Genomic DNA, 10,873 nt, shown 5'->3' with positions numbered 1-10,873 from the left:
GTCACGGGAGCCAGGGAACCAGAAAGGGGAGCGGCAACGTCTCCAGTTTACAGTTTAGCCTCGGGTCGTGGCGTTGACTGGCTGTTCCCATGGCAACAGGTCTAGCCACCCTCGTGCGGCCTCTGTACAGGGTTTGAGACGCCAGGAAAGGCCACTTCCGCCCCCGCGGCCCGGGAGGCGCGCGGCCGCGGGGCTAGACGCCAATTAACCGAACTCGACGTCTCTGATTGGCTCAGGGTAATGACGGGGGGCGGGCGCTGGCAGCGAGGGGCGTGTCCTCCCGGCTTCCCAGCCCTGCGCGCAGTGGGTCTCCCTCGCCGCCGCCGCCGCCGCCGTCTCCCGAGGCGGAAGTGAACCTCGTCCGCCCCGGAAGTGTAAACTCCGCCGTGGTGCAGGTGCGGGTTTCGGCCCGGCGCGCTGCTGCTTGAAGATGCCGGGTGCTGCGGAGCAGGGCTCGGAGCTGTCCGAGAGGATCGAGAGCTTCGTGGAGGCCCTGAAGCGGGGCGGCGGGCGGCGCAGCTCCGAGGACATGGCTCGGGAGACCCTGGGGCTGCTGTGCCGCATCATCAGGGACCACCGCTGGAGCAACGCGGGTGAGGCGCGCCCACCGCCCCCTCCCCGGGGGGCTCCTCGCGCCTTGGCCCCGCTCACTCTCTCTCTCTCTTCCCCCCCGCCCCCACAACGCAGAGGAGCTGATGGATCTGATCCGCCGGGAGGGCCGGAGGATGACGGCCGCGCAGCCCTCGGAGACCACGGTGGGCAACATGGTGCGCAGAGTCCTCCGCATCATCCGGGAGGAGTACGGCAGGTGAGCCCCACGCCGGGGGGGGGGGGGGGCTGCAGGCAGGACCCCCGAGCCCTTCCCCCACCCCGTCCCCGCCCCCCTCTCGTCGCCTTGATTAGCTCTGGGCAGGCCCACCAGGACCTCCCTCTCTGGTTCTTGTTGCCCTCCGTAGACTCCGTGGACGCAGCGACGAGAGCGATCAGCAGGAGTCTCTGCACAAACTCTTGACATCTGGAGGCCTGAGTGAGGATTTCAGCCTCCATTATGCCCAACTCCAGGCCAACATCATCGAGGCCGTTAACGAGCTGCTCGTGGAACTGGGTAAGAGTCGAGAGACCTGGGGTGGACAAGACAAGGGTCAGGCAGGTGAGGGGAGAGGAGAGCCCGGAGATGGGTCATCCTGGAAGAGAAGAGCAGCCCCCCCCCCTCCTGGTTCTGGAGTTTTTGTCTGCCATCTGGCAGGACTCAACTATCCCTCTCTAGGTCTCCTGACAGACCAGACTGTGCAGAGTGCAGATCTGTTGGAACAGAGCCTCTTTGCAGAGAGGACCTGTCATCTCTTTCCTTTGGTCTTTGAGCCCTTGGTGATGCTCAGGGGTTGCTCCCTGCAGTGCTCAGGGCACTGTGCAATGCCGGGGATCTGAGCCCGGATCTCATTTTTTTTTTTTTTGGGTCACACCAGTGATGCTCAGGGGTTACTCCTGGCTCTGCACTCAGGAATCACTCCTGGCAGTGCTGGGGGACCATATGGGGTGCTGGGAATCGAACCCGGGTCGGCCATGTGCAAGGCAAATGCCCTACCCGCTGTGCTATCACTCCAGCCCCGAGCCCGGATCTCTTGTGAGCAAAGTTTTTTTTTTTTTTCTGAAAATCCATTGCAAGGAGATGCTGTGGTGGTGGTTTAGGGGTGAATTGGTCAGTAGGGGAGCTGCCTGGAGGGAGGGCTGGTAAGAAGCTAGGACATTAGAGATTCTGGAAGAGCAGGGTTTTAATAAAGTAGGCTAGTTCCCATTAAACCCATAAGCTCTGTGTTAGGTACCTAAGAGGCGGTCTGGGTGAAGGGCACACATACCTGTCCATGCTCAGTCCCCGCTGTCTGAGGGAAGCAGGGCAGTTGCATCATTTCTTTATACAACTGTCCTTCGTTGCAGAAGGGACCATGGAGAACATTGCAGCCCAGGCTCTGGAGCACATCCACTCCAACGAGGTGATCATGACCATCGGCTTCTCCCGAACGGTGGAGGCCTTTCTCAAAGAGGCTGCTCGAAAGAGGAAGTTCCATGTCATTGTGGCAGAGTGTGCCCCTTTCTGCCAGGTGGGGTGAGACGAGTGAAAAATGAGGGTCTCTGTGTGTATGTGGAATTAATAAACCAACACTATGAAGATAAAAACAGTGGGGGGAATTTTCAAGTTGTTAATGCTAGAGACATTCTTAAATGTTGGTTTAAGAAAATTGGGTGAACTGCGGGATCCAAGAGAAGATAATTATTCTTTTGGGAATCAAAGGAAGGAAAACTACCTTAGGTGTGACTGATGCTTGGGCTCATCTCACTAATCCCTGGGTAAATAATAGGTCTCTGAGAAAGGAAGTAGGTAAAGATGCAGGATGTTGTAAAATAAGGAGCCAGCTGCTGTCTTGTCATCCGCATCCAACTCTTTGAGCAAGTCGTAGTTCCAGTTCTGTGGCTGCTCCGGCGCTGTGTGGAGTGTTAAACATTTATTAGGTTACCTGCAGCTTGTCCAAGGAGACTTCAGTGTGGAGGGAGAGAAATGAGTTGTCTGTTGGAAATTATGTGATGGATTTGTGCCTGGTATCACTGGATACTGGATGGCATTGAGAATTCTTTTTTTTTTGGGGGGGGGTCACACCTGGCAATGCACAGGGGTTACAGGGGTTACTCCTGGCTTTGCACTCAGGAATTACTCCTGGCGGTATGGGACCATATGGGATGCTGGGAATCGAACCTAAGTTGGCAGTGTGTGAGGCAAACGCCCTACCCACTGTGCTATTGTTCTAGCCCCATGGCATTGAGAATTCTTTTTTTTTTTAAATTTATTTTTTTTTTTTGCTTTTTGGGTCACACCCAGCAATGCTCAGGGGTTACTCCTGGCTTTGCACTCAGGAATTGCTCCTGGCAGTGCTTGGGGGACCATATGGGATGCTGGGGATCGAACCCAGGTCGGCCGCATGCAAGGCAAACGCCCTCCCCGCTGTGCTATCGCTCCCGCCCCGGCATTGAGAATTCTTATCCTGCCTCTTTCTCCCTGCATCAGCCTCTGTCTCACATTGCAGGGTCATGAAATGGCAGTTAACCTGTCCAAAGCAGGCATCGAGACAACTGTCATGACAGATGCTGCCATTTTTGCGGTTATGTCACGAGTCAACAAGGTAAGTGTTTCTGGAGGTAGAAAAAGTCGAATCTGTGAAGGTTAAATTTCAACATACTGATCCACACTGCCCCCTATAATATCCACAAGGGGAAAAAAAATTCCTAACACTTCAGTTTTTATTGAATGTCTTTTCCCTTGATCCATATCATCATTCCTCAGTTGGAGTATACTCTTTATGGTGAAAGAATGGGAAAGAATGGAGTAGTTCTTTTTTTTTTTTTTTTTTTTTGCTTTTTGAATCATACCCGGTGATGCACAGGGGTCACTCCTGGCTCATGTGCTCAGGAATCACCCCTGGCAATGCTCAGGGGACCATATGGGATGCTGGGATTCAAACCCGGGTCGGCTGCATGCAAGGCAAATGCCTTATCCACTGTGCTATCACTCCAGCCCCCAAGAATGGGGTAGGTCTAAGCTAAGTGTGTCAGCTGCCTGGTGACAGGGTAGATGGCGAATGAGGAAGGCTCCCAGCCTCTCAAGAAGTCTGGAGTGAAAGAGTACAGAAAAGACAGAGCTAAGGGGGCTGGAGCAATAGTTCAGGGGATAAGGCTTCTGCACACAGCTGACCGGGTTTGATACATGACATCCCATCTGGTCCCCCAAGCACTGCATGGAGTAACTCCTGAGTATATAACCAGGAGTATATACTGAGCCACACCCACCCCTGGCCATTGCCAGGTGTGGCTCCAAACAAAAAGGAGCTAAGGGTAGTGGCTGTTAAGGCTTCCTACCCCATGGGATGTTCGGTTGCTCCCTGGGAAGCCCCTCTTAGGCTGGAACCTGAGCCAAGGATCCCCTTTCCCTCTACGGGTGAGTGGTCCCTCCGAACTAAGCCTTCGGCCTGAGCATTCATGTGGCCTGTTTCCCATGTTTCTTCCTGTCCCAAAGGTGATCATTGGCACGAAGACCATCCTGGCCAACGGTGCTTTGAGAGCTGTGACGGGAACTCACACACTCGCGCTGGCTGCAAAACACCACTCCACGCCCCTCATCGTCTGTGCGCCCATGTTCAAGCTTTCCCCACAGGTATGTGGTCTCCAGCTCCTGGCCACGAGAGAAGGCAACCCAGGGGTGGGCTTGAACTCCGGGCCAGCAGGCGGCTCACTCTGGCGCTTGGTGTGTATCTTTACCCGGAGTCGACGGGTGGATTAAACCCAGCAGAGGTATATTAAGCCACCGAAGTCTAAATCCAGGAAAAAACATTTGATAGCTATAAACTCTCACTTTCAGGAACTCAGAATTGTAAGGTCAGGACAGTACTTAGTGGGAAAAGTTCCCATTTCCCTCGCCACGGGTCAGCCTCCCCTGCCCTGACCTTTTCTAAAAATGCCACGCCAGTTGGAACTGGGACTATAGTATTGGTTTTGTCATAGATCCAGGGAGGGTATTCTGTAGCCTGAATAAAAGCTGTTAGCCAGAGAGAAGAGCAATTTCATCAGCAATAGAAACTATTTGCTTTGAAAATACCAACCTATTTATAGGTCCCTGTTGTAAAAATTTTTTTTTGTTTTGTTTGTTTTTTGTTTTTATGGAATGGGGGGAGTCTTGGGGCCATGTCCAGCACAGTCCAGCAGTAATCGGGCTGTTTCTGGCTCTGAGCTCAGGGATCCCCAAAATATACATTTTTAAGTAACTCATTATGCTTGGAGTTTCACCTCAAAAATACAGGGTTGAAGAGATGGGACAGGGGTTGAGGCATTTGCCTTGTATGTGGCCAACTCCAGTTATATCCCTGGCACCACCACAAAATATATATATATATATTTTTAAGTGGCTTGTTGTGCCTTGAGTTTTCACCTCAGTTAAAAAATACACGGTTCTGAGGCTGGAGCAATAGCACAGCGGGTAGGGCGTTTGCTTTGCACGCGGCCGACCCGGGTTCAATCCTCGGCATCCCATATGGTCCCCCAAGCACTGCCAGGAGTAATTCCTGAGTGCAAAGCCAAGAGTGACCCCTGAGCATTGCTGAGTGTGACCCAAAAAAAAGCAAAAAAAAAAATACACGGTTCTGAGGCTGGAGCAATAGCACAGCGAGCGGGTAGGGCGTTTGCCTTGCACACAGCCGACCCAGGTTCAATTCCCAGTATCCCATATGTTCCCCTGAGTACTGCCAGAAGTAATTCCTGAGTGTATGAGCCAGGAGTAACCTCTGTGCATCACCAGGTGTGACCCAAAAAGAAAAAAAATGCATGGTTGAAGAGTTAGTACAGGGGTTAAGGTACTTGCCTTGCACGCAGTTGCCTGGAATTCAGTCCCCAGCATCCCATATGGCCCCACCCGCGTTTAGTGGCACTCTGTCCCGTAGCCGAGAAGCACGCCTGCTGCGCTCACAGGGCTCGGGTGGTGCTTACCTTCTGTAGTTGAGCGATAACCCAGCGTACCGATAGACCACAGTGTATCGGTTGCGGGTGTTTGGGTTGTTTCCACCTTTTGACTTTTATGAGTAATAGCTGCTGCCTCTTGTGCCTCCCAGCTTCTCTGTGGCCATATTTCTTTCTAGTGCTCTTGGGCATGTAACTGGAAGTGGAAATATGTGGTCTAATGCCTGTCTTCTCTTCCAGTTTCCCAACGAGGAAGATTCGTTCCACAAGTTCGTGGCTCCCGAGGAAGTCCTGCCCTTCACAGAAGGTACTGATGTCAGCATGAGCATGCCTGCACCTTGGTCTTTTGGTTTGGGGGCGACACCCGGCAGTCCTCGGGGGTCACTCCTGGCGATGCTCTGGAGGCCATCTGGGATGCCGGCCATCTAACCTGGGTTAGCTCTGGGCAAGGCAGGCACCCTGTCTGCTGTGCTCTCGCTCCAGTCCCTGGTCAAAAGACTTTGGCATTGGTGGGATTCAGTGCCGTCAGGTGAGGCTTGACATCCTTCTGTGGGACTGTTCCCTTCAGCACTGTGGAGGGGCGGGGGCTTGATTCACTCATAATCGTTTTGATCCGAGTCTCCCATTTAAGTGGGTCAGGTCTCCCGGTGTAGATGGGATTTGGCTTTGCTTGTTGGAGATTCAGGCTGGAGCCCCATGGGGGAAACGTGCTTGGTTCAGGTGACATGACTCCCACCAGCGGGAGTAGGCCCGGAAGTGTTCCTCCATAGAAACGTTCCTTCCACCTGTGACCCGAATAACCTTGGCTTCTTGGGGTCCTGTTCTCTGGCTTCAAGGCCGCTGCCAACAGTGAGCCTGCTTCCTTGACCTTGAACACCCACCCTCGGGGAGTCCAGCATGGACCCAAGGGTGCCCATTCTTTCTGGTCATTTATTCAGTCATTGATTCAAGAAGTATTTACACTACTGCACCCCGGGTATCCAGGCTGCAGGCTCAAGAGATAGTGCTCTAGGGATGATGGTCATCTCGGGTGCATTGGGGGGCACTTTCTCTATGGGGTTTTGTTGGAGGCAGTTTTTGTTGTTGTGTTTGTTTGTTTGCGGGACAGGGGACAGGGGTTGTTTTCTGAAAAGGGAGTGACAGGAGCCAGTGAGACAGACAGCAGGTGAGGCACTTGCCTTATGGCTGGCCCAGATTCAATCCCTGGTCCTTGAGCCCCACCAGGAGTAAGTCCTGAGTACTGCCAGGTATGACCCCAAACCCCAGAAAATTAAACAGAGAAGTGGGTGGTAGACCAGGTAAGTCTGGGCATTTATTATTGTTTCATTTTTGGGTTTGAGGACCATACCTGATGATGCATGAGACTGCTCCCGGCTCGTTTTTCTGGCGTCTCTCCAGGTGGCGTCTGAGGGGCGCTTATGGCACCAGGGATCAAACCCAGGCCTCCCACATACAAAGCTCGTGCCCCAGCCCTTTGAGCCATCTCCCTGGCCTGCAGGAACCCCTGGTGTGAAGGAGGCATTGCAGCTGTGTCCCGAGCTGCTGGGCGGGAATGAGGGAGTGTTTCCCAGCTGTCTGGGCCAGGGGCGGAACAGGGGCTCAGCTTCCCCTTCTGGCCAGAGAGTGAGGAGCAAGTAGGGGAGGGCCCAGGCTCGGGCTAGCACAGCGGCTGTAGTAGGCAGGGGCCCGGCCTGGAAGGCCGCATTTCTTGGTGCGAATTGCATTGTAAGGCTGAGACGAGGCCTCACGGTGAGGCAGCGGGTGGTGTCCGCAGGGAGGACTCTTGCACGTGCTGCTTCTGGCCTGCACTTGGCTGCACTTGCCTTGGGCCGGGCTGGGGGTGGTGGGGAGGGGGGCGGCAGCGTGCCTGGACCAGCATCCTCAGCTCTCTGTGTGGCTGCCTTTCAGGGGACATCCTGGAGAAAGTCAGCGTCCACTGCCCCGTGTTTGACTACGTCCCCCCGGAACTCATCACCCTGTTCATCTCCAACATCGGGGGGAACGCCCCCTCCTACATCTACCGCCTGATGAGCGAGCTCTACCATCCCGACGACCATGTCCTCTGACCGCTGTGTGGCCCTACCACGGCCTAGGGGCTCCTGCGCTGCCGCTGCCCACACGCAGCTCCCCGGGACCAGGGGGGCACGAACTGCAGTTGACCTAACAAAAGCCGATGCTGTTTCCTGCCGTCTGGAGTCAGCCCATAAAAAAGGGACACACATTCAGGACTGTTTGTGGCCTTTCAGGTTGGATGGAGCAGCAGGGCTTGACCTATTGATTTTGGAGCCTTTTGGTGACCCCAGGGCCGCGGTGCAGGAACTTAAACTTTATGGCTCAGTGGTGTGTAAAACATAACCCCGAGTACCTTGCCAGAGCACAGGGGGTTTTGCTCAGAAATGGCTGCCACACTTTTTTTTTTCTAGGTCGTGCCAATAAAAGCTGCTCAAAAGTTCCGGCGTGGGTTTATTTATTGTTCTGCTCTGATGGAATTGCCCGAAACAGCAGCAGCGGGCCTCTTTGTGTGTTTTCATAGAGGGCTGTAATTAGAGGTTACAGTTTAAAACAGAGAAATGCAAGTATTTACAGTTCCCTTTATAATTCACTGGAAATGATCCCAAACAACTTGTTAGCAGTCTTAAGACAGTGGTTCCAAAAACTCTCTCATCATCAGAATCATCTGGGAAGTTTAAAAAACCACATGTACTCTTAAGGTGGCTCCGTTGCACGACTCCGTTGCACTGGACTTCTAAAACATATATCCAGTCTCGGGCCCGTCTCCAGACCTCATGCATCTGATCTCTGGGGGGCACCTGGGAGTCTCGTGCTCCCCAGAAAAGGGCCCTTCCTACACTCATAGCTGGGGTCAAAAATTGGAATGTGGGGCTGGAGAGATAGCACAGCGGGTAGGGCGTTTGCCTTGCACGCGGCCGACCCGGGTTCAAATCCCAGCATCCCATATGGTCCCCTGAGCATGGCCAGGGGTAATTCCTGAGTGCAGAGCCAGGAGTAACCCCTGTGCATCGCCAGGTGTGACCCAAAAAGCAAAAAAAAAAAAAAATTGGAATGTGTCTGAGGGCAGTTTGACTCAGGCTTGCGCTGACCATCCAGGCAGAGAGAGGAAAGAAAGTGGGAGCCATTGGGAGGTCACAGCCTGTGGGCCTGGCCCCAGGAGAAAGGCTGAGTGCCCGGCCGACCTGGGGACGTTGCAGCAACTGTGGGTCCAGAAGGCTGGCAGGAGCCACGGCTGGACTGGCTCACCCACGATCTGACTCGAATTTGTTACTAGTACTTAAGAATCTGGAGATTGTACATTAAACAAATTCAGATTGCTTGTTTTCCTTGAAACCTCAGAAGATCTGTAATTCCGGGTCCACGTTTCCAAATGGCAGCAGCTGCCAGGCGCCGGGTAGCTGATTCCATGAGTCTCTAGCTGGACGGACTTCCTGTTTTCTGCAGTTCTGACCGGGTCCACTGAACTCTTGTTTGTCGCCCGCCGGAGAAGCCCTGGAGACACGGGAACTTGTGACCCCCACCCTGAGCGTGGGCTGGGTTGGGGAGGGAGCCGCTGTGTACAGCGGCCCACAGACACGCTGCAGTGGTGTGCAGTGATGCGTGGTGTCACTAGCGCACAATTTTGTGTGTTTCCATACTGCTTCTGCCGTCTTCGTGATTGCAGCCTCCACAGGTGATCAGGGGACCTGTGGGAGCGCCATATCCCCAGCAGAGGTTCAAGGTGAGTGGGGTGCGGGGGGAGCCCCCAGGCTTCACAGAGGCCGGCCCTTCTCCGGTGGGAATGGCTAGGGTGGCTGGCGGGCTCTAGGAAACTGCGTGTTTACCAAGCACTCCCGAGGGACTGTTCAGGCCCTTTGTCTAGCCACGCTTCAGCCAACAGCGGCCACAGGGCAGCCGTAGGGAAAGGTCTCCATCCACCTCGCTGCCTTTGGTGTGCACAGCTCTTCCCCGGAATAAAAGCCCCATTGAAGAGGGTAATTCCGAAGAGTGACCTATAAGCTCTATGACCCAGAAAAGCCTGACTCAGTGTCTCAGTACAGCTAGGACCCCACTTTGTCAGGTGATGTGGCTTACAGCCACCAACCAGGAATTTTTTTTTTTTTTGCTTTTTGGGTCACACCTGGCGATGCACAGGGGTTACTCCTGGCTCTGCACTCAGGAATTACCCCTGGCCATGCTCAGGGGACCATATAGGATGCTGGGATTTGAACCCGGGTCGGCCGCGTGCAAGGCAAACGCCCTACCCGCTGTGCTATCTCTCCAGCCCCCCAACCAGGAATATTTGTCTCCTCTGATGGCTGCACCGCCAACAGCAGTGCCCACTCATGTACAATTCTGCGATCTGGACTCAGGCACTATGAGTCAAGAAGCGTGATCCGTTTCTGGCTCCAGAGATGCTTTATGAGACTTACCCTTTGAGCATCAGAGCTCCGTGTCTAAAATTAGCCCCGGAGCCTTCCCAGGCATAACTGAGACGGATGAAGGTTACGAGGGCAGCAGCTCTGTCCCTGTGTGCCTGGTCCTCTTACTGAGCCGTAAATAGAAAAATGGCACGTAGCAGATTCTTGAGACTCTTTAGATCACAGTAAGTCAGTCTCATAAAACTATTTTTTGTTAGTTTCTGGGCCACACCTGGTGGTGCTCATGGTTTACTTTTGGCTCTGCACTTTAGGGATCACTCCTGGCAGTGCCCAGGGGACTCTGTAGAATGTAGGGGGTTAAACTGGAGTCAGCCGTGTGCAAGGTAAGTTGCCTATCTGTGGTAGTAGTACCACTCTGGCCCCCACAAAGCTATTTATGTCTCTTTCCCCCATCTCCCTGTCTCTTGAAAGGGAGAGCTGGATCTGAACAGGGAGAAACGGAGGCATCCCACCATGACTTAACCACCTAATCAGCTGGTGCCCTTGCAGAATCCAGAAATTCCAAAACCATATTCCCGCCGCCAGGACAGAATTCACAGATGAAAGGATTCTATGGATGAGAAAAGCTTCCTGCGTATGCTCAAGAAACCAGCAAGTCAGAGAACTCACTCCACAGCCTGTGAAGACACTTTCCCACGGTTTCTATCTTCCAGTTTGGGCGGAGGGCAGGAAAGGCACAATTCTTGGAACTCGAATAAGGAACAGAAATTCCTGATTTAGCCCCAGAAGAGAAATCTCTGAAAAATACTCAACCAAGAAAAACAAGTGTAAAGTGATACCTTGAAGAGTGAAGGCTGGTGGTACCCATAGGACCCTGAGTTTCACAGATGTGTTCCAAAACCTTTTCTCAGAGCAGTGGGTGGTATCAGGCTGGGCTGAGGAGCCCGCCAGCCGCTCAGCTCTGTTGCCGAGCTCCAGGACTCCGGTACACAGGCAGGCGGCGC

General features: G+C 53.7%; 1 protein-coding gene across 1 annotated transcript; it reads left to right on the top strand.

The window, feature by feature from the left end:
- Positions 1–320: 320 nt before the first annotated feature.
- EIF2B2 (eukaryotic translation initiation factor 2B subunit beta) lies at positions 321–7,949 on the top strand. The gene is made up of 8 exons (XM_004610214.2): positions 321–593; positions 688–808; positions 957–1,105; positions 1,936–2,099; positions 3,078–3,173; positions 4,064–4,201; positions 5,737–5,803; positions 7,405–7,949. The coding sequence occupies exons 1-8, from the start codon at positions 431–433 to the stop codon at positions 7,560–7,562; spliced, it is 1,056 nt and encodes a 351-aa protein (XP_004610271.1). The 5' UTR covers positions 321–430; the 3' UTR covers positions 7,563–7,949.
- The last annotated feature ends 2,924 nt before the right edge of the window (positions 7,950–10,873 follow it).

Source organism: Sorex araneus, chromosome 3 (assembly GCF_027595985.1).
Source record: "Sorex araneus isolate mSorAra2 chromosome 3, mSorAra2.pri, whole genome shotgun sequence".
NCBI lineage: Eukaryota > Metazoa > Chordata > Mammalia > Eulipotyphla > Soricidae > Sorex > Sorex araneus.
This window is presented reverse-complemented; position numbering and strand designations above follow the sequence as displayed.

Excerpts from the sequence above, each read along its gene's own strand:
- EIF2B2 (XM_004610214.2), top strand. The coding sequence starts at position 431 with ATGCCGGGTGCTGCGGAGCAGGGCTCGGAGCTGTCCGAGAGGATCGAG. Across the intron at positions 1,106-1,935 it reads CGAGCTGCTCGTGGAACTGG|AAGGGACCATGGAGAACATT; the intron begins GTAAGAGTCGAG and ends CCTTCGTTGCAG. Across the intron at positions 5,804-7,404 it reads AGTCCTGCCCTTCACAGAAG|GGGACATCCTGGAGAAAGTC; the intron begins GTACTGATGTCA and ends GCTGCCTTTCAG.